The sequence below is a fragment of the Octopus bimaculoides genome, chromosome 14, assembly GCF_046866305.1.
Source record: "Octopus bimaculoides isolate indiv1 chromosome 14, ASM4686630v1, whole genome shotgun sequence".
In the NCBI taxonomy this organism is placed as follows: domain Eukaryota; kingdom Metazoa; phylum Mollusca; class Cephalopoda; order Octopoda; family Octopodidae; genus Octopus; species Octopus bimaculoides.
In genome coordinates, this window is record NC_142941.1 from 53,771,098 (window position 1) to 53,795,635 (window position 24,538).

General features: G+C 35.2%; 1 protein-coding gene and 1 pseudogene across 2 annotated transcripts; both read left to right on the forward strand.

Annotated features, from left to right (window-relative positions):
* On the forward strand, positions 1–24,322 carry LOC106868553 (UV-stimulated scaffold protein A). 2 transcript variants are annotated; one of them, XM_089362965.1, is made up of 16 exons: positions 1–131; positions 6,588–6,757; positions 7,767–7,942; positions 8,425–8,579; positions 9,459–9,579; positions 10,304–10,624; positions 11,665–12,062; positions 14,016–14,151; positions 14,793–14,870; positions 16,153–16,405; positions 17,253–17,432; positions 18,495–18,552; positions 19,746–19,868; positions 20,533–20,632; positions 21,990–22,191; positions 23,443–24,322. In XM_089362965.1, the coding sequence occupies exons 2-16, from the start codon at positions 6,636–6,638 to the stop codon at positions 23,537–23,539; spliced, it is 2,520 nt and encodes an 839-aa protein (XP_089219091.1). In that variant the 5' UTR covers positions 1–131; positions 6,588–6,635; the 3' UTR covers positions 23,540–24,322. The 2 variants fall into 2 exon arrangements, with proteins under 2 accessions (XP_089219091.1, XP_089219092.1); XM_089362966.1 differs by lacking the exon at positions 1–131 and adding an exon at positions 599–729.
* LOC128249463 (U6 spliceosomal RNA) lies at positions 17,543–17,639 on the forward strand (annotated as a pseudogene).
* Positions 24,323–24,538: the final 216 nt, after the last annotated feature.

Sequence of the window (24,538 nt, forward strand, 5' to 3'; positions counted from 1 at the left end):
GTTCTGCTGAATATTATTCAAGAATTTGGAAGCATCTTTCTGTTTATATTTTCTTGGATGATATTTTTGACAACTTTGGTTTTCAATTAATATTTTGATGTTTTATTTTAAATAGTATCCAGCTTTCTGCGGTAATTGTCTTTTGTTTACTTTTTTTCCCCATTAAATTTGTAATGTTTAATTACAATAATATTTACGGAGTCAGCTGATCTTTAACAAACTCTTGACAATAACAAGAGATATTGGGTCGAGTTAAGGAGGGAGTCTTTTTATAAGGTCGCTCAAAATACATGAAATAGCAGCCACGTCTCACCCAACTGTCTTTTAAAAACGAAGGACAAATCACATAATTTAGTCCTTTATTTATAAGTCTTATATAAAAAAAAAAAAAAATTAAACAGACTAGATGGTCACGGCGTGAATGTCTTATAGATTTGCTGGGTCATGATTAACCTATGCTAAGACAAGAATAGATTTTTGGTTAACTTATTGAGTAAGAGTTGATTAAAAATTGAAACAAAAGGAACATTTCTTGGGTGGACGTTTTGATGGACGTGTCACATTGCACCACTCTAGGTTGGGGCCTAATCAGTTTCATATGAAGAAATGCAAATTTCATTTGTCATTGTTCTTGAAAATTGTCACTAGCGGGTTGGCTTATTTCAAGATTTAATAATATTCTCATAGCAAATCAGGTCTTGTGCCTATAGCAGAAATACTATTACCATAGTAAGTAAACAAAAGCATTCACTTATGATTTCTACAGCTTCTTTCATTTATATTAAAGACATTGATCGCATTTGGTTGGGCATAAATTTCTGCGTGAAGAACTTTTTTTCTTAACTATATTAACATTTGTTGAAAAATTTAATCTATCAGGAATATTAAAATTTATTTTGATAATTATCCATTCGCATACATGTTTTCGTTCTTTGTTTTTTTTTTATGTTGATGTTGAATAGATTGGGTAATAACGAGATTTTTTTTTCGCAGTGGCTGGAAATATTCTGCGTTTGCAATATTCTTAACTAATTGGATTATATTCACAAGTGATTGAATTGATGAAGTGTCTGGGTTACAGAGAGCTTAGGATTGATTTTATCTGTGACATATGCAATTGACTTTCAGGAGTTTAGCTCACCCAGCTGTACTTCTGCATTACACAGAATATTTCACTTAGGAAACATTGAAAATAATTTGTGTTTTTATCTCGAAACGCCTCTTGGAGATGGGTCAACTCTGTTGAGTTGCTGTAGAGGCACAGCTTGACAAGTTTTTAGCCAGGTCCTTACAACCTGATGATTATGTAATTCTCCGTCTCGCCATTAATCTGTGAACAATAAAAATCTAATTTAAGACGAGACAGGTGAAAAAAAAAAAAAAAAAGATACTGAAACACTTTTAACAGTGTGGTGTTGGGGGGCCCCACGATTCCGAAGAAACTGGCAATAGGCCCACATTGGCAAAAGCCAGTTGTTTATAATATTCGTAAACTAAGATCGTGCTCCATGAAAAGTAATTTGTTTCGTGGGACGTTTACTCGAGGGAAAATTGTTTTGAAGATCGGACAGGTGTTAGAAAACTGGTAGAGATGGAAGATTTTACCTTTGGTCTCTTCAAAACCTATGAAATAATTTACCGATTCACTCGGGTTGTGGCATGAAAGTGGATCATTCTTAAAAACAACTGATATTTATGACAAAACAAACTATTTATAATTTTATAAACCCTAACATTTATTTGAAAATATTGTATGGAATTATTTAAGTAATTCTCAATAAACACTTTTCTGCCAAGATCTCATTCTAGTTTGATGTGTCCGTTATGTATTTATTTATTTATTTTTGTAATTAATGAACCTTTTGGTAAATTTTTCCGTTCTTAGCATATCCATATAGTTGCATTTCTTTACCCTTGTCAAAGTAGTGTCTATTTAAGATTGGCTTGCGGAAATTAATTTACTTCTTTTGTTGTTGGAGAATTTTGATCAAAGTGTGTGTGTGTGTTGAGAGAGAGAGAGAGAGAGAGAGAGAGCTTTCATAAACCAACACATAACAGGGTGTCATGACCTGAAATTTTAACTTGAGTTGACATTATATTGGAAAATATTACAAAAATCAAATTTCATTTTTGTTAGAACAAATTGAATTTTGACTTGAAATCAAATTTTAATTAATTCTAAGATCAGATAAATACATCAGTTTTATCAATTTCAATTTTAAAAGGTAGTAACTGAAACTGCCCCCCCCCCCCCCAAAGCATAAACTTAACCTAATTCCCCCCAACCATTTTAAATTTTAAAACTTAACAGTATATCCTATAAATGCAGGCTTGTTTGCAGTAAATCTTTTTAGTTCAGCAGAAGAGTGTCTAAATAGTGATACTCTCCTAATATTTAATAATTCTATATTTGAATTAGCTGGTTGTGTATAAATTGACAAACCCCTCTATGTAACTGATTACAAAGAATATGTGTTCTCTGAAAGATTTCTGAATATCTTGAAGAGTCTTCTGTGAAATGTTTGAACATAATTTTAATTATTAATGACATCACATTTATAAATATCATGAATGAAAACTGTGATGTCACTCCTTATATCAGTTCAACATTATCTGACTTTAGCACAACACAAAAACGTTTTTGCATTCTCCTTCACAAGGAAGTTACTAATCTACTTATAAATATCTTTTTGTATTTATAGGGCCCAAACCTTTCATAACAGTCCTTGAGTACCTTTATGGAGTCCACTCTGTTTGCAAACATTTCAACATGGTCTTCAGTTTGAGGGTATCTTCCTCCCTCCCTCCCACCATTCTCATCCTTTAAAGGATCATGAGCACTACCCTCTCCTCCTGACTAAATGACATCATCATCATCATCATCATCATCATCATGTGGTTTGTTCATTTACAGTAAAGCTCAATCTCCTTTCTCTTAATTCTTCTGTCATTGCTTAACTTTTCATTGACACAGATTACCCTCCCCTGCCAATATGCAACACTTTTTCAATCAGTTCATGAATCAGTCATTTTTCTTGTTGGTTAGAATATGATCTAAGACTAATTGGTTTTGTCCATCTGGTAATGGGTTAGCTTTACCAACCTGTTGGTAGAGTTAAGAGTCTTGAACATCTATGCCTGAGACCTGTCAAGCCAAGTGAAATCATAGTCGTGGCTGATGCTGGTGTCATGAAAACGGCACCCGTACTGGTGGCACGTAAAAAGTACCTTTCAAGTGTTGGGCCTCATGGAGGCAAAGTGGCTGATGCTGGTGGCACGTGGAAAGCTTTTGAGGGTTGGGCCTCATGGAGGCATTATGCCATGTTTGAGAAGACCCATCAAGCCAAGTAAAATTGCAGTCACAGTAGATACTAGTCTCATATGTCCACTTTATTGTAATATACTTGCATTCATTTGGACTACAGTTTACCAAATGCTGTATGGTGTAAGTAAATCAGGGGATAATCTTGGTAAGTTGTTAATATATATATTTTTTTAATTTTGAATTGTTAATGCTGGTGATTCATTAAATTCTTAAACTGATAAGGTTTCTTGGAGGGGAGATGAAAACTTGGAGGATTGATTCAGTGTTATAATTTTGCTTAATTGTTTTAGATTCCATTTTTTTTCCATGCTAGCATGAGTTAAACAAAATTTGAGGCATTGTTTTACAGCTGAATGCTTATCCTGATGCCAACTCTTTACTATTTTTTAAGTAAGAGATAAGAGATCTCTTCCTCTACATGGCTTTGAAGGTACAAAGCAAGTGATTTATCAAGGAGAGAAATGCCAACACGAACAAACACCATGACCTTTGAATAAACGAGTAGCAGATATAAATAAGCACACACATACACACACATATATATGATGGGCTTCTTTTTCAGTGTATCTCTACCAAATCCACTCCCTAAACATTGATCAGCTCAGGGCTATACTACAAGACACTGGCCCAAGGTGTTGCATGGTGAATTTGTTCTATAATAATTACTTTATGAATTATGTCATATGTAAACTTGAGCAAAGCACTGGTCTTTGTAGGCTCTATTGATTGGGCTTTGGTGATATTAGACTTCTTAAAAATAACCCCTTTGGTTTAAGGAATTGACTTCAACTTTGAACATTAATATTTTTACTCTCTTTGCTTTTCATCCTTTTAAGGTTAATAGAATAGGGACCAGTTAAGTACCAGGGTCAATATAATTAACTATTTTCCTTCACAAAATCAAATTGAAAAAGTAAAAATCATGGCCTTGTGCCTAAGAAATGAATTGTTTGTTCTTTTATTTGTTTCAGTCATCTGACTGTGCCCATGCTGGAGCACCACCTATTTAGTCAAACAAGTCGACCCCAGGACTTATTCTTTGTAAGCCTAGTACTTATTCTATTGGTCTCTTTTGCTGAACTGCTAAATTACGGGGACGTAAACACACCAACATCAGTTGTTAAGCGATGATGGTGGGGACAAACACACACACACACACACACACACATATATGACCGGCTTCTTTCAGTTTCCGTCTACCAAATCCACTCACAAGTTTGATTTCCACTTCAAAATTTTTTCGTTGTTTTTATCAAGTAGATTTCTGAAGCAATTTTATATTCTATCCCTTCCACCCCTGACCACCTTACCATGGATTAGCTTGTTCTATGTATTTAGAGAAATACATGAACAACTTTTTCTCTTAATTTGATTAAAGAATCCTGTTCCACAAAATCCTAAAGTCTAGCAGAGTTGTTTGAATGTCAGACAAAGTGCTTTCTGGCATTTAATTTCAACTCCTTTACATCTAAGTTCAAATCCTGTTGAGATCGACTACACTAATCATATCTGGCTAATTAGTCTTCATCAAACCATCTGCATGTGTTGGCATATCCCAGAATATGGTTGGTTGCTTGTTCTTGATCATCATCATCATCATCATCTTCATCCTCATCATTGTCATCATCATCATCATTATCAAGAAGGACTGGGGATTGTAAGAATCTTTACAATATCGGACAATATACCTTGCAGCATTTAGTTACAGTCCTTTGTGTTCTGTGTTTAAATCCCCCATCATCTTTCCTGGATCAATAAAATGAAGTATTGCCAATTACTGGCATTGATTTAATTGACTTACATCTATCATCTAAATTTGTGGCATTACATCTGTATCAGAAACAGTTATTGTTATTATCAGCACTATCTGAGTTCAAACGTCCCCAGGGTATCAATAAAACAAGTACCTTCCATGGCTGATCTAATCAACTACAGTATTCTTCTCCTTGAGTCATTATAGAAATTATTAGTAGCACGGTTGTGAATAGGAGTACAATCAATTTTTTTCTTTGTTCAATTAAATACACTTAAGCAAGTAAAGTTATGTCCCTTGCCATTAGTGAATGCACAATAACAAGAATTCAAACTTGGGTAGTTACAGTTGACCATGACCCCACTTACAGGATGATTCATGATTTGTAACCCATCACCAGGGTTGTATTGTGTCCATGGTAAGAGCAGTTCATGTAGCAGTAAATAAGCTCTAGTTGGAAGTAAATCAGGTGAGTGAGCACTGCAGAAATTGAGAAGTGTGTCCATTGACATGTAAAGAATAGAATTCAAATCCTACCCTTAACTATAACTTCGAAAATAATTTGGGATTTTATCCAATAAGTCCCATTGGATTATGGAATTCAAGACCACCATCACTTGTATATTAACTAATATGAGTGAGTGGGGTAGCTTGATGTTGTTTTAACCTGCTAGAAATAGCAACAAGCTCTCACTCTCATATACCTCTCCCCTCCACTTCTCTTGAAAATGTGTGAGACATTTTGAGTTATGTGATCCGAGTTAAGCAGTGCTCAAGGAGACACAATAACTATAACTGAAACAACTGTGATCATGTATTTCTCCAATCAGGACTGAGTCAGAACTAAACAACAACATTAACTATTCAGATGTAATATTTCTATGCCACCAACACCACCACAGTTACCCTTCTCCTCCTCCTCATCGTCACCATCATTGTTTTAACCTGTATGGTCAGAAGAAATTGGTTGATGCATTTTTCCTACAGCCAGATACCATACCTGTTTCCAAGCAAGGTAATATTTCCCTATGACCAGATATGTTTTCATAGAAGACTGTGGACAAAAGTCATGGCTTCTATTATGGTGCCACTCATTCCCAACTGTTGTGTGGTGTCAAGATAAGAAGACACAAACACATATTCACACATGATATACCCCACTGCCATATATATAGAACTGGTGAGCTTCTTTCAGTTTCTATCTATCAAACCCACTCACAAAGCCTTGGTTGACCCAGGGCTATAGTAGAAGATATTTGGAAACAATATCAACATCATTTTGAGATTCTCTTTTCCATGCTTGAGAATTTGTTGAGGCAGATATTCCACAGCTGGATACCCTTCCTGTTGATAAACTTCATCTGTTTATGAGTAAAGTTGGTAATTAGGCAGTGGTTGAAAGAAAGTGAGGGATCAATACTTAACATCATTTTTCTTCATATTCATTTATTTATTTAAAGTTATGGATTTTTGATTTTGTGGAATATAGGAGTGTATTTTTAATTTCAGGAACTTCTTAAAGTTGTATAATTCCAAACATTTTCAAGTGGCTGAAAAATGGATGAGGTTTTGGATACTGACCTATGTAATCAAATGTCAGAACATTTGGAAAAACTGACCAATTCTGGCAAACAAACTCTTGATGAGGAGATCATGAAAAAATTCAAAAAAATCTGCAAGTAGGACTTTTATTATTTTTAATTTTTTTAAACATCTAAATGTCCAAATTTAATTGTTTTGTTGTTGATAAAATAATAATTTTGCAATTTTTCTGACTTTTAAGGTCTTTTGAGAAGGAAAATTTCAATATTCTTTTGATTGGTTGACCCTCAGTGATTACCGAGTGTTTTGTTCCTGTCTGAATCTTTTGATACCAACATACCTGGGACCTACCCTGGATTCTATGATATATGCTTCTTGCTTTTAATGAGATCTAATTAAGGTCTTCCTTCTAAATTTCATCGTAATTCATGTTCAAAACAAAAGGCTATGAGCTGGCAGAATTGTTGGCACATTGGACAAAATGCTCAGTGGCATTTCTTCTGACTCTTTACATTTTGAGTTCAAATGCCACCAAGGCCAACTTCACCTTTCATCTTTTTGGGGCCAATAAAATAAGTACCTGTTGAACAATGAGGTCAGTGTAACCAACTTGCTCTCTCCCTTACAATTGTTGGCCTTGTGCCTAAATTTGAAACCAATTTATGTTCCAAACATCAGCTTAATAGTTATTGTTATAACTAAGCTATCTTGCTAAATTCTTTGTTATTTTCAAAATCAATTGAAACAAAGAGTATATCAACAGAAACAGAGTAACAAACAGGTTAAATTCTTCTTTTGTGATGGAAAATATTTCAATATGTACACATCTTTTGTGATGGAATATATTTCAATATTTACACCTCTTTTAAGGCAGCGAACTGGAAGAATCGTTAGCACACTGGGCGAAATGCTTAGTATTTCATCTGTCTTTATGTTCTGAGTTGAAATTCCACCGAGGTCGACTTTGCCTTTCATCCTTTTGGGGTTAATAAAGTAAGTACCAGTTGCGTACTGGGGTCGATCTAATCGACAGGACCCACTCCCCCAAAATTTCAGGCCTTGTGAAAGTTATCCTTAGTCAGTTTAAGACTACAAAACCTTGTCTCATATTTGCCATCCAATGATTCTTTTTTTTCCCCTTACCAGAGTTTCCAATATTTATGTGCTCCGTGCATATGATCTGTTGATGGTGCATCTCTGCAAGGAACATGCTGAAGTCAGGTGGTCAACTTTTATGATAATCAATGAACTCTTTCAAAGATCTCATTGCTTCCGGGAAAAATTGGTGTCAGAGCTTCAACCTTTTTTTACACTGGCTGTCGGTAAATATATTTTATAAAAGCTAATTCTACTCTTATATCTTTCTCAATTATTGGATTGCAGCCATGTTGGGCCACTGTCTTCAAGGGTTTAGTCAAACAAGTCTACACCAGTACTTAATTTTTTTATATCTGGTCCTTAATCTATGAAACATTTTCACTGGGGGATGGAAACAAATGATAGGAGGACAAACACAAAAAGAGAGACACACACGCACACATGCATGCACACACACACACACACACACACACACACACACATGTTAAACAGAATGCTTAGCCTGCATTTCATTTGTATATATGTTCTGTGTTCAAATTCTACCAAGGTCGACTTTACTTTTCCTCCTTTTGGGGTTGATAAAATAAGTACCAGTCAAGTACTGGGATCAATGTAATCTACTTCCCTCTTCCTCAAAAACTGTTGGCTCTGTGCCAAAATTTGAAACCATTATTTTTAATGCTTTTTTTAAAAAATTTATTTTAAGGCATTGACCCTGAAGAACCTTTACCACCTCCTAAAGTTGTGGCCAAACGACTGAGGTTTGAAGCTCTGAAAGCTATCCAACAATGGAATGAGAAATTTGGAAACACTTATAAAAAACTTGCATTGGGCTATAATTTCCTGAAGAATTGTAAAATGGTAAAATAATTATTCCTATACAAGGGAAATAACTTAATGTCCATACCATTGTCGTGTCTGTGGTAGCAGTGTTATTGTTGTTGCTGTTGTTTAAATCCAATCAAAACTTAAGACTTTGGGTTTAGGTTTTGATTGGTCAAATCTAAGATCAAAAGCATTTCAACCATGATTTCACATATTTTTCCTTATGTTTTGTTTGTCAGTATCACCTTATCCAACATTTTCGTCTTCTAAAACAGTGGTTTGATGTAAATTTGGCTGTTATTTCCAACAGGATGAGTGATCATGTAGGGGCTCTTTCATTGGTTCAATCTTCATTATACATTTCCATGCATATAGACTGAATGTTATATCATCTTTTACTTGGGACTTTATTTCTCACCATCAACTGTAAAGCATTCTCTGGTTCACTGACCAATATGGGTGGTACACAATGGTTAATATTGTCCTACACAGAAACATTATGCTTGAAAACTAGAGGATATGGTCATGGATAGAATACTTTTGACCATAACAGTGCTCAATCTGGGCCAGTTTAGTGGCAAAAACTAACAAACAAAAATGTGGGAAGAAAGGAAATTCAAGAGAGATGCAGTTCTGAGAAGGAATGATTGAGGAAAATATTTAGTGAAGTCAAATGTGGATTGTGGCACAGTTATAGTGATGAAGGAAGGAGAGTTGAATATGTTTGGTAGCCCTGGATGTGGTGCATGTGCAGAGTTTTGGGAAAGGACATCAGCAATGTGAATGAAGGGTAATAGTTACAACTGAGCATTGGAATCAAGTCATAATCCCATTATACTAAGAATATACAGCCTAAACTTGACAGTACTTTGTCAACCAGGATTACTGTAGAATCTTCATTTTGTCACCCATCAGGTTGATTTTAATGATATCCATGCCAGGACAATTGTAGAACGACAAAGAGAAGCAGAAGCTGAGAGGAAAAAACAGGTACTTTTGCAACGAAAGAAAGAAAAGATACTTAAAGAAATAGAAGGTAGGTTTTTCTTTTATAATTTTTCCATTTAGTTATATCACTTTAAGTCCTGTGCGCATAACATTGCTTTTCATCCTTAAGGGGTCAATGAAATAAGGTGTCAGGATTTGAATCAAGTAAATAGATTCTATTCATTCCAAAAATTTGCAGACGTGAATATAATTATTGCCTTGCAGTATTTGTTCTGGATATTTACAGTTTGAGTTCAAATCCTGCTGAAGTCAGCTTTGTTTTATATCCACCTCAGAATCATGAAATAAAGTACCAGTCAAGTTCTAGGGTTGATATAATCAACTATTCCTACCCCACCAACTTTCTGGCCTTCAGTCTTCAGTCCTTTTCTTGCTATTTGCAATTACTGTTATACTAGATTCCCTGCATTTCTATTCATATATTGATCACTTTTAAGTCTTGGTCACTGAGCAGAATATGCTTGGCTGACGAGATCTAATAAGATTGAAACATGTTCAATGCTTTCATCAGTTAGCTTTAAAGACAGGGCCCATTCCTCACCGTATTGTCTTTGTTTTTCAGACATTTCGGTTGACTGATATTATTGGAGTTATCTCTCTTGTTTAGTTTTTAGACTTTTAAGCCTTCTTTGAGTGAGCTTTTGTCTAATAGTGCATTTAATATCAGTTAATCAAGCTGTTTAAGTTCACTCATTATATTACGTGTGTAAGAGTTTACCATAACAAAATAAATATACACCAATTTATTTCAGAAACTTTCCCTCATCTTGAAAGTTGTTTAACCCAAAGCGAAAACTGTTACCAGCTGCTAATACAAACAGATGAATTTTTCAAGGATGATGATGATGACAATAATAATAATGTTGATGATCATAATAAAAACACTGAGAAGAGAAAAACTGACATAAGAAGCAAGGAGAAGGACAGTGACACAGACATTTCTTTATCTTGTAATTCTTCACCTAATACAATTGCAAGTGACCACGACACTAACTGTGATGATTCCAATCATAGCTCATCACAGAAAACTGATGGAAATACAGCATCATCAAGTCTCAGTGAAACAGGGAAAGGTAAAATATTTTCTTAGCCTTTTTTCTTCAAGGGTTAGTTTCTTTCTAATTAGTAACAAACAGATTTATTGCTGTCAGGCAAGAGATCTCTTACAGTCCCCAGGTATAAAATTATTTCAAGGAAGATAACTTTGGCTTAGATTTTTAGATCGTTGTTTACAAACCTATGGAGGAATTAACTGCTGATATTTTAGATATAAAACGGCTTGTTTTAAGCAGTTAATTTGAAATAAAATAGCAAAAGGTCCAGCCAGAGAAATCAAACCTCTCATCTATTATCATTTGCCTGGTGACCAAATTTTCACTAAAGCCAGGGGTCAGCAAAGTGGTCATTATTGACCTCTGAGTGTCTAAGTTACTATCCAAAGGGTCAATAAACATCTGAAATAATTCTGACCATCAAGAGTGCTAAATTATAACCAAAACTGAATCTGTAAGAGTGCAGTAATTGAAGGCTAAAACTCACTACTTTACAGCCAAATATCAATACAGTCACCAGTATTCACTGAACACATATTTCATGTTGAATATTCTGATTATATCTATATAATAATATGACTAAATTGTTAAAAGGAATAGTTAAAACCAGAAATGGTTAAAAGGAATAGTCATCTATTTCTGTCAGCCATTTCTGATGCTTGCTGTTTCCATCTCTGGTATGAAACCAACTGGTAATTTAGCTATTATGAAACTATAATATGGTATTGTATTGTTATTAATAATAATAATTTATATATATATATATATATATATATATATATATACACACACACACACGCACACACACATACACACACACATACACACATTTATATATAAAAAGCACCTGTGTGGTGCCACATAAAAGCACCCAGTACACTCTGTGAAGTGGTTGGCATTAGGAAGGGCATCCAGCTGTAGAAACCATACCAAATCAGACTGGAGCACGGTGCAGCTCTCCAGCTTGCCAACTCTGGTCAAACCATGCCAACATGGACAACAGACGTTAAATGATGATGATGATGATGATGATGATGAAACGTTTTTTTTTCTTTTATCAGGTTCAAACGAGACATCAGAAAATAAAAGCGAAAAAGACAATAATGAAAAAGAGAATGATGATAAGGATGAGGATGTGAGCGGTAATGATGGTAACGAGGGTGATGATAATGTTGATAATGATTGTGGTGGCGGTGATAGTAGTGAAAAAGAAGAAAGAGAAGAAGAAAACAAAGATGATGATGATGATGGAGATGAAAAAGATGATGAGGGTGCGTCTTCATCTGACTTGATACGAAGTCATGGTCTTGGGTCAATGAATTATTGCCTCACAATCGATGTGCCTAACAAGATGTTGATCAAAGAAACTGAAGATAATAAAGACATTTTAATCACCTTGAGAGATATGCACAACCTTATTTCCCATCAATATTTACCAAATGTGAAAAGATGGCTAAAGGTAATTTCTCACTCATTTTTATTATTTTTTGTTATTGTTGTTCTTTTAGGAAAGGAATAATAGTGAGACTCATTTGCAGCTCTTTCTCTATTGGCAAGAAATCTTGAAATATAACTGATCTATGACATACATACATACATACATATACACATACATACACACGTACATACATACCTACCTACCTACCTACATACATACATACATACATACATACATACATACATACATACATACATACCCTGTTGTTGATGTTGAAATTCCAATGAAGGTGCCTTGGATCTAGGTGAGAAACCAGCTCTTTCTCTATTGGCAAGAAATCTTGAAATAAAACTGATCAATGACATACATACATACTTACATACAAAAATACCCTGTTGTTGATGTTGAAATTCACACACACACACACACACACACACACACACACACACACACACACACACACACACACACCCATGTATATGACAGCCTTCTTTCAGTTTCCACCTACTAAATCACTTACAAGGCTTTGGCTGGCCAGGAGCTATAGTAGAAGGACACTTGCCCAAAGTGCCATACAGTGCGACTGAACCCAAGACCACATGGTTGAGAAGCAAGCTTCTTTACCACTTAGACACAGATGTAATGCTTACATTTTTGTCATAACACACATTGTTGACTAACAAATCTATAGATATATTCAGTAGTACATGACAACAATAAAATGGCACACTGTTGACACCCCAGTGATTTTATTTTGCACTCATTAATTAATTGACCTTGTCATTCTTGTTTCAGTGTTTGACCTTGTTTGTGCTAAACTGTCACACAGATTGCAATGTAGTTTAGGAAACAATCAAGAGATTTGAAACATGATGCAAAGGTGTTAATACTGAATGGCTCAAGCAGAAATCCTAAACTGCTCTGGCAGTAACACTTTCTTAGTAGAGATACAATTAGAATAAGTACTTGAGTTAACAACGTATCATAATGGTAGTGATGGTGATGGTGTTGGTGGTAAAAAAAATGGTGGTGCAGGCAGCATTGTTATTTATTGCTGCCTTTGAGGGATTGCAGCCATTCCTGCTCAAGTAGACCTATGGTATGATAAGGAGCTAGCTAGTATGATGACAGTAATGAGGATTGTGGTAGTGGCGGTGGTGACAATGGTAGTTGTGATGAAGATGGTAATGATAGCAGCAATGGCGGTGGTGATGAAGTGGAGGAGGAGGAGGGGGAAGAGTATCAGGTTGAGGTTATTGTTGTTTATGAATTATTCCCGCTATTTCTCCTGTAGTTTAGTAAAGATATATTTCACATGATGGTGGTGATGATGATGGATGGATGACAGTGGTAAAGGTGGTGGAGGATTTGGTTGGTCACGCCAATGATGATGATGATGTTGTGTAACTCCTTTCATCTCTGCTTGACCATGTCATGTTGATGACATCATTGTTGTTTAGCCCCAGGCCAGCTCTGATTAAAGATATGTGATCAAAGACATTCCAGTTGTGACCATCCCATCCTTTTTTTTTCATTGTCTGATATCTAAGACTACATTGTCTAATGAATACTTCCCTTTTTTGAGATAGCACTGTTTGATATGAAAGAAATTTAACTGCTATTCCTAGCAGGTTCAGCAACCACATAGAACCTCTTATGTCAGCTTGTTCTTGTTATTGATACCATTGTCACTATTTTTTTGTTTTTGTGTAGGAGGGAGGGCAAACATTCAAATGTTTGATCAAAACCATTATGTGATGGCATCTACAAAGTTTTGGCCTTTTACCAATGTACGAATTTACCATCATTACCTCTGCCTTAGCATATGAGTCTATATGTATGTATATATACATATATATGTATGTATATGAATATATGTACATATATATGTATTATATTCTGTGTTTGATTGAATAAATTGTAGCCTAATATGTACAAAGTTCTAGTCTCAGTATGTTTGGTTGTTGGTTGCAGGAACTATCCAAGACAGGTCCAGACAATGAAACAGTGAAGAAACTCACTGATGCCATGACAAAGTTGAACAAAGCAAAATCTCAGCTGGACGAGTTGAACTTGGAAGGAGTTAAAAGCATGACTGATGATGAAACTGGTAATTTCATTTCATTTTATTTACTATGTTTGTGTCTGTTTATTCTCATTCAGAGAGGAAGTACAATTTCAATTAATCACAAATGTATCTTGTATGGTATTTGATATACCTTTATTCATTTTTGCATATCTGGTTTTTACATCAGTTTTTCCATGGATAGGATGAGTACATATTACTAACGTATTATTTTTGCAGCCTGATGCCTTTCCTGCTGATAACTTCTACTTGTCTTTTCAAGTAAGGGAATTTTGTTTTATTCCACTCATCTGTGAAAGTGCAGAGCACTGAAACATGAGTTTGAATTCAGTACAATTGTGTGGCATGCTGGGCTATTGTCATTTACTATCGCCCTAGGTACACCAATGCCTTGTAGAATTTGGCAAACGAAAACTGTGTGGAAATTCATCATATATATATATATATATATATCTTTTATCTTTTATTTATTTAAATCGTTAGACTGTGGCCATGTATATATATATATATATATATATATGTACACACACACACATACACACATATATACATGCACACATAAACAAATACATACATATATATATATATATATACACATATGTATGTATCTCACATAAACACAGGCATCCAATCTTATGTCAAATTTCCAAATTCTACTTTCACAGATGACGATGATTTTGAAGAAGTTGAAGAAAAAGAAGGTTACGAATCTGACATACCTGAACATTTGAAGAATGTCTCTGGTAGGTCACTTCCTTTAAAAATGACTTATTTGGGTATTTTTCAATCTAATTTTCCTCTTTTCACATATTTTAAAATATATTTTGCTTTAGCTCTTAAATATTTATTTCTATTTTTTATTTTTTATTTTGTGTTGTTATGTGGCCACAGGTCAGTCCTAATCAAGCAAACTTATGTACGGCCTGTGTAAAAAAAAGGGTAAAGACTCCCTTTGGTCATGAATAACCATGGGATTGTACCTAAAAAAATTACCCTCCAAAGCACAAGTCTGGGTGAGGTTTATGGAAGACCAGCAATCGTCCATGCATACCAGCCTCCTCTATCTATTCTACCAATGTTAGCCAAGAGAAAGGCAAAGGCTCATTCATTTGAAGAGTAATCTGAGTGATAAAGGTTTAAGACTGACACCTGACAACTTGGAGGCTTTTAGCTAGGTCCACTCTGCTACAGGTATTCAAGTTAGGTTTCTGGGTTGAGAATGCCTTCCTCCATTCCTCCTAACCATCAGAATGACTGCATAAAGAGTTTTAGGTACAGCTTTCCCTTCTGACTAAAAGAAAAACAAAAAAAGCCTAACAATTGCAGCAACAATAACAATTGATGTCATAATGATACTGAGACTAATATATTCCAGTTTTTCAGAATTTTCTAGTAACTACTCCCCTTTTTATGAATGAATTGAGACAAGTAGTAGTGGGAAATGGTTATTTTGTCCTTCAGAGTCTGTACTCTATAATATTTCAACATGGAGTATAAACTCTCCTGCTTGATAAGTTAATTAATTACCTTGTGAAAATAATAAATAATTGTAAGGCAAAAACCAACAGGAAAATAGATGCCAACAAAGTCAGAAAACAGCATAGCTCCCTTGACTTTTGGAAACATTTCTTTTCACTGAAGCATGGAACAAACTACCTGTATCAGTTGTCAGTTGCCGAGACATTGCATTCTTTAAAATGTCCATGCTTCCTGAAATTCACCAACACTACACCTGATATCCTCCCCTCCATACGCATGCATACATGTATATCATGACTCATACACTGTTCACTTTCCTGACTTTTGTACATAATTCTATGTACTGTACATGCACCTTTGATGAGTTGTAGTGCACCTGAGCAGCACTATACACAATAATTTCATTATTATTATTTGCACAATTGCCCAGTATATTTTAGTTGCCTAGTTTGAATACTGTTGGTAAGGCCTGATTCACTTATTTTGTATCTAATTGGTGCTTATAATATCTAACATTATTTTATTCTCTCCTTTGTCTTCTATAAGCACCAGGACACTCAAGACAAAAAATCCAAAGTAAAGCATTTAACAAAACTTTGGTGAAGAAGTACATTTCCAGCCCTATGCTAAGGAAACAACCTAGTTTTGGTGAAACTTCTAAACAATGGGACATAAAAGCCACGTTACGGCCAGGTGATGAGCAAGATCCAGCTTCCATGGCAGCCACAATGAACAAATGGAAGAAAGAACTGCTACAGAAGAACAAAGACCAGATCATGTTACAAGATGAACAAAACAGGTTAGCTGGAAATGGTCATTCGATGTGTTTTTCCTTTTGGCATTCTCATCATAATAATAACATCTTTAGCCATCATTATCATATACATTATGCCAAAAAGTTGGTATACCCACATATATATACAGACTCACTTGCATATGTGGATTCAACCAAAGAAGTCTTGTCTCTTATTCTGATTAATGCTATACAAATGGTTTACTAATATGATCTAACAGTTATACTTGCGTCCCTGTCATATCATCATCATCATCGTTTAGCATCCCCCTTCTATGCTGGCATGGGTTGGATGGTTTGACATGGAGCTGGCTAGCAGGGAGCTGTCCAGACTCCAACTGCCTGCTGTGGCATGGTTTCTGGGAAGATCACAAATAACAATGTAGCAACTTAACCACCAGCTGATAAGCTGCCCTACTACTGTCTAACATAATGAACCATCAAGCTTAAATTCAGTGTTTGTAACAAGAAGAAATATAAATACTAACAAGCTATAACAAACTGTCATGTGATACAGGATTGCTTGCATATATCAATAGATCATTGATACGGTTCTAATATGACAGAATGTGTTGTCTCTTTGAAATACAGGTACTACTCACTTTCACCAGCTGAGTGGACTAGAGCAACTTGAAATAAAGTACCTTGCTCAAAGATACAACACACTGCCAGATATTGAACTCATAAGCTTATGATCATGAGCCAAATACACTAACCACAAATCCACACACTTTCACTTCACACACATATACATATATACACAATATACATATGTATGTAATGTAATGCATTGCAATGTATGTATGTATGCATGCATTCATTCATTCACATGAATATAAAACTAATTTTTTAGGCCATCAACTAGTTCAGACACTGGAAGCTCTGTGAGTATCATGCCATCCCAATCCAATGCTGAAAAGGAATTGAATGAGAGAAAGGAGCGTCTGCTCCAGCAAGCGCCATTTATCCCTTTTGGTCCAGACTTAGCATTCTGGGAAAATCCTGACAAAATAGAAGTTCCTTCTGTTGTAAAGTAAGTAGTTTTCATTTTTATTTCATGTAAAATGTTTGTTGTTTTACAAACTTCTCTCTGATACCTATTTTCTCCAAATTATCATTGATAGAATAAACTTTCTTTTTGTATCGAAAATTTGGCAGTATTTAAATTGAAATGATACAGAGATTGGCATGGCCCTTGTGAAAGGATGACATGCAAACTTGTGAAGCATTTCATATTTTAGGTACAGGTGTGGCTGTGTGCTTCCCAACCACATGGTTCCAGGTTCAGTCTCACTGCATGGCACCTTCGGTAGGTGTCTTCTACTATAGCCTCAGGCCAACTAAAGTCTTGTGAGAGGATTTAGTTGACAGAAACTGAAAGAAGCCCATTGTATTGCGAGTGTGTGTGTGTGTGTGTCTTTGTGTCTGTGTTTGTCCTCCACCATTACTTGACAACTAGTGTTGGTATGTTTATGTCCCCATAACATAGCATTTCAGCAACAGGGATCAACAGAATAAATACCAGGCTTTAAAAAAAAATCAGTACTGGGATTGACTCATTCAACTAAAACTTCTTCAAGGTGGTGCCCTAGAATGACTGCATTCTAAAACAAATAAAAGATAAAAGATAAAGACTGAAAAACAACTTTTTTTACATTGCCTGTTATGATCATTTTCAAAATGTTTTCACCTTCCTCGATACAGTCATGGAGATCCTGTACAGCTGAAACCTGATCTTCTTTTTGAGACAACCACACTCTACACACTTTACTTCCAGGCATTGCTATAAACAACAGAAGTGAGTGAGAGCATTATAACTTGATGTGCATGTGTGACAGATGTCAAGGTCAATCTGTGCTAAGCAGCTTCATTCTGTGTACTTTAGTTCCTTTACCATAACCAGTTCTGATACTTTTTGATCAGACTTCTTATAGCTACCAAATGATCAGTGGGAGATGTGATGGTGATCTAATGCAGTTTTGCATGAAGGTTGTATACACAGATACATACACTCACACACACACGTGTGTGTGTGTCTGTATATATAACTACAAGATGTTAATTTGGAACATTTTCCCTGATTTTGTTATTGTAGGGATGACTCTCTACATCGGTTTTGGGTACCACAGCAAGCAGAAACTTCATCCTCCCAAGTTTGTACATTTTATCCTATTTCTTATCTTCTTTGAATGTTGTTATTGTTGTTGCTGCTGTTGCACCTATCTTAGGGTGTATATGAATACATACTTTTAAAGTTTGCTAATGTAAGAAATTGTTATTAAAGTTAAGGATTGTTATTATCAATGTTAGAAATTATTTTTATTAAAATCAGCAATCATTATAATTCAAGTTGAAAATCATTATTATCAACATTATCAATGCAGAGACTACGTAAAGTGTGGAAAGGAACAAAGTAAAGATAATTCATTGGATGTGTAATATTAATGTTTTTAAATGATGAGGCACAAATGAGATGAGATGAAGAAAAAAAACTGAGCATAAGAGGAATCAGATGTAGTGTGCAAGAGTGATGTGTATAATGATAGGGACATGTAAAGCATTATGGATGATGACACTTAACTAAGATAGTGCCAGGACCTGCCTGTAGAAAGCAACTGTGGTGGAGGAAAATCAAGGAAGACTTGTGTAGAAATTGTGAAAGCTGATCCCAGGATGCTGAATGTCATAGAGGAGATGACAAAGGAATGCAACAAGTGGAAGGGACCCGTCTAGTTCATGTTGATATGGAGAAGTAAATGTAGCAATGGCAGCAATGATTGAGTACTGGAAGTCAATGTAATCATCAACCACTTATTCACCCAAAATTTCACATTTTGTGCCTACAGTAGAAAGAAGTAAAAAATAAACAACTGTGATGAATTGAAGAATATGGGAAATATGCAGGTTATGGTCAATGAAGAAAGTAGATGTGATACCAGTATTGGTTAGTACACTTGGAAGTATCAGCACCCAACTACCAACATGGCTCCAAAAGATTGAAATGAATGTAAAGATAGAACAACTGCAAAAGTACTCTGAAGGGTTCTTGAAGCATAAGAAAACAAGTGTCACCTTAGTCTGTTGGCTGTGGACAACTGACACTTTCCATCATACCCAGCAAAATAAAGCTGAGATTTTTCATGATATAATAATAATAATAGTAATAACCCATTATCAAATTTAGAATTAATGTTTGTGATCATTATTGATGTGGTTAATCATTATTATTGAAGTTAGAAAACATTATTATTAGTGATCATTGCTATTCTCTTTTCCCTCATCATCATCATTGTGTTTGTATGATTATACATGTCTATATGTACTGTTTCTCTTTTTGTCTCTGCAGCAAGAAATAGCTTTAATTAAAAATCGATCATTCACATTTACTGGTACGTTTGAACCTGTGAAATGGCAGTGTCGTGCACCAATGCCAAATGGTACTCTTTGCAAACGAATGGATCGCATAAAGGTCAGGAACTATTCTATACCTCATTTTATCAGTCTGCATACTAATATATCTCATTTTGTCCACCTTAACAAAACCTATAATAGTGCTGGTGGTTGTTTCTGACAAGCATATCGATTCTGAGGGGAATGTTTGTCAAGGAAAGCCACATATAACAGATTTATTTCTCAGGTGCAGGCACGGCTGTGCAGTTAAGAAGTTTGCCTCCCAATCACATGGTTTTGGTTTCAGTCCTACTGTGTAGCATCTTCAGTGTGTCTTTGGCTATAGCCTCAAGCTGACCAAAGCCTTGTGAATGGAAACTGAAAGAATATGTGTGTGCATTTATATATGTATGTGGGTGTAAGCAGTGGAAGACTGGCCAGGTTGCTAGCTTGCCTGATGGCAAGTGGACCCCTGCACCATTAGAATCCATATATGGGGGCCCATCCCCTCAAGTTTGAGAATTTTTTATTCACTCCTGGGAGAATGCATTATTTCAGCCTGGCTGTGTTTGTAGACAGTTGAAAAGAATACTTTTAACAACAAAAAAAAAAAAATTAAATGATAGCATTGTTGTTGTGGGTGCCCCCCCCCCCCTTAGTCTTCTGGCAACCATAATTAAATGATGGCATTGTAGTTGGATTTAATTTAATTATATATTTTTTATTTATTTAATGTGTTTCAGTGTCCTTTCCATGGCAAAATCATTGGTCGAGATAATATGGGTCGTCCAACAAACCCAGAAGATGCAAAAAGACTTGAGAAAGATGAAGCTGAAAAGAACCGTAAGATAGAAATAGATATCATCATCATCATTTAATGTCTGTTGTTCTTGCTGGCATGGGTTGGATGGTTTGACCAGGGCTGGAAAGCTGCACCAAACTCCAATCTGTTTTGGCATGGTTTTCTACAGCTGGATGCCCTTCCTAATGCCAACCACTCCGAGAGTGTAATGGGTGCTTTTACATGCCACCAGCATGGCTGCCATTTGCATAACACCAGTATCTGCCATGACTGTGGTTTTACTTGACTTGATGGGTCTTCTTCTCAAGTACAACATAATGCCAAAGGTCTTGGTCATTGCCTCCATGATATAGTTATTTATTCTTTGAAGGATGCAAGAGGATTAAGACAGAACAAGAGAGAGAAGGGTGCTGTTCATAGCTCTTGATGATGGCTTCTTTGGGCTAAAGGAGAAAGAGAGAGAGAGAGAACACAAGAATGGTCCTGTCTATAGCTTTTAATGGCCTCCTTGGCCTAAGAGAAAGGAAAAGAAATGGAAAGAGAGAGAAAGAGAAAGGTGTTGGTCATAACTTTTGATGATGGCCTCCTTAGTTTAAGAGAGAGAGAAAATGAGAAACATCCTGTCCATAGCTCTTAATGACCTCGTTGGTCTAAGAGATAGGGAGAAAGAGAGAGAGAGGCGCTGTCCATTGTCTTTGATGGCCTTCCTGATCTAAGTGGAAGAGAGGGAGAGAGAGAGTAAAAGAGAGACCTAATGTGAATGATGCAGTCTAGTTTGAACTTGGAAAGATTGGTTATTGGAAGATGGATGGGAAACATTGATAAGTTTGTCAATAGAACATTAGGGTAAGGGGTGTTTGTGTTTAGAAGAGATTTTAAGTTCAGTTTGTTATGTGTGGGATTGCCATGTACATTGAACTACATCAACCGACTATATTCTTTCCCTCAACACCCAGCATAAAGCCACCTCCCCTCACTTGAAAGGGTCTTTTACCTCGTTTTGTGAGTCACTTGATGACCTTACTAGTGCTGGTGTCAGGAAAAAAGCATCCAATACATTCTGTAAAGTGATTGGCATTAAAAAGGGTCTGACCATATTTTTCATATATTACATTGTAGAAGGTTCCTTTTTGCTGTCTAAAATCACAAAAACAGTTACATTTAATTTTCATTTTTGAAGGGTGGTGAATCAAACAGTTTTGTATGATTTTAGGTGATTAAAATGGTTCTTCCCTGATGTAATCATTTCAATTTCAAAACATGGTCTCAGATGAAATCATTTGAGAGACAAGTATAACTAGTTTATATAATATATCTTATACATCTGTTGTGTACATTGTATAAAAACAAACATCCAAAGTGACAGCTGCATTTTACCCAAAATATTTCTTTCACTAGATTGGCAAGATAAAGAACTTCAAAAAGACATTGAAGCTGCTTTAGGGATTGACCTTGGTTCAAACCGTGACCTTTGTGTTGAAGGAAATAAGAAAAAAAAGAGAAAAGGTAAAGGTAAAGCGAAAAAGAAATCAGAATTGACAGATTTGACTCTTCCAAAGAATACTTCTGAGAACAGGTTGAAGAAAAAGTTGTTTAATGTGTAAGTAATAGTTTTATTGATTCCATTATTTTTTTACTAATTCCAGTCATTGGACTTTTGCCATCAACATACCACAAAAACTAGTTTCTAGTATTTTCTAATAATTCTGAAACCTAAGTTTAGCCTATTCAAGCTACTGTCATTGTTCTGTAGACAGGTTCTGGCAATACTCACTTGGGAATACTCAAGCACTTTCTTTTACTTGTTTCAATCATTTGAGTGCAGCCATACTGGAGCACTGCCTTTAGTCGAGCAAATTGACCCCAGAACTTATTCTTTGTAAGCCTAGTACTTATTCTATCAGATTCTTTTGCCGAAGTGCTAAGTTATGGGGACATAAACACACTAGCATCAGTTGTCAAGAGGGGGGACAAACACAGACACGCAAACATACATATATATACAACGGGCTTCTTCCAGTTTCCATCTACTAAATCCACTCACAAGGCTGGGAAAAATGGTTGGTATAATTTTGTCCATCCTCACATTCTGAGTTCAAATTCCGCCATGGTTAGCTTCGCTATTCATCCTTTTGGGGTTGATAAATTAAGTACCAGTGAAACACTAGGGTCAATGTAATCGACTAGCCCCAGTTCTCCAAAATTTCAGGCCTTGTGCCTTTAGTAGAAAAGATTATCATTGTTGTTTAACACCCAGATCAGCCCTGACTGAGCAGATCTATGATCAAAGCTGTTCAAGCCATTATCATTTTGTCTTTCTTTTGAGGAATATACACATGTTTGTATGTAACTTAGCTCTACCATTCTTCCTACCAGAATTGACATTGTGAAGCATAAACACTTATCCATGACAAAAAGAGAGTGTCTAGCAGTTGTGGATGAGTTGTTTGATGTCCATCTGCATGTGAAAGGAAGAGAATTGATGAAATTGCTTGGTGATAGTCAAGGGGTGTTCATGCCTAAGCACCAAACAACCATGTAAATGTTAGTCCTTTTGAGAATGAGATTTTTCATTGGTTTTGCAACAGTCCTGTTTATCGTTTGTTTGTTTTGTATGCCTGTTTTTGCATGCTGGCAAGACAAGTACACTCTACTTCTGCGTTAATATGATATCATGACTGTTGTCTCTTAGAATCTTAGCTGATAAATTGTAGATTTGTGCTCAGAACTGTTTGTAACATTAAATAATCCTAATATACATGTTCTTTTAATTTGATCCTTATCTTTAAAAAGTTCACCGTTTGCACAATTGCTGTCTATATTTTAGTTTTGTTTTGCTTTGTGTTTGCAGAAAAACCATGAAAAGAGTCAATGCTACTCTAGATATGATGGATGCAAAGAAAGCTCGAGATAAATTTGGCAACCAATTCAACTACGCTCATTTATAAAATTGACTAAGGACATTGTTGTATTCAAACTGAACTTTAATGGTTCATCACCATTTTGTAATTGTTATTTCAATGTTTTACTCATTGATATCATCATCATTATCACCAGCATCATTACTACCACTACCATTGTAACCAGACAAGACATTAGATATATAGTACATGCCCAGACTGCATCACTTCATCATATACAATTAACTACTGCATGCCAGATTGTGAAGTATGGTCCTCAATTAAGCAGAGGTAGACAATATCTGAAACCATGGATCTGTTGATAGTTTCAACAGTACCATGGCACATTCATGTGGTACATATAGTTCTGCAGCTGTATAATATGTGGGGGTGCCCTAAATTCACTTTCTCTGGTTGCTCTCCCGCCTCAGTTTTAATGATCCACTTTTGTTATTATTTTTCTGTCCAATACTGTTATTAGTATTTATTAATCATCTATTTATTAATGAGTTATTGTTTCATTGATCTCACCCTATTTCTGGATATTGTAAATTTCCCATGTCCACTGTTTGTTTCCCTTTGTATTATACCGTCCCTTTTATTTTGGACCTTTGCAGCTAATAAAAGAAGTAATTATTATATAATGTATAAATATATAGATCTTCATTTAATACTTGATATTAATTTTATATATGCATTTATACACATTTTATTAGATACCATTTTCATAAATATATATATGCTATATTTTTATACTTTTAATTGAATATTTATTTGATGTATGTATTTATTTTTTACAAAATAAAACAGAACGATGAAAATAATCCATAATCTTTTGTATTCTGTTGAGTATTTAACAAGTAAAGGACAGCTAGCTTCAATGATCTACTTACCATTTTTGTAACCATACAGCTGATTTTTTTCACAATTATACATATATTATACATTTTCTTATGTCTATTGAAATACAAAATTTATATATATTTGGTAAGTTTATTCCTTAACAATGAATCACTGTTATGGATTAACCTTATAGCATTTAAAATG

Coding starts and splice junctions, on each gene's coding strand:
- LOC106868553 (XM_089362965.1), top strand. CDS start 6,636: ATGGATGAGGTTTTGGATACTGACCTATGTAATCAAATGTCAGAACAT. Junction 7,943..8,424: donor TTTTTTTACACTGGCTGTCG/GTAAATATATTT, acceptor ATTTATTTTAAG/GCATTGACCCTGAAGAACCT. Junction 14,152..14,792: donor CATGACTGATGATGAAACTG/GTAATTTCATTT, acceptor CTACTTTCACAG/ATGACGATGATTTTGAAGAA.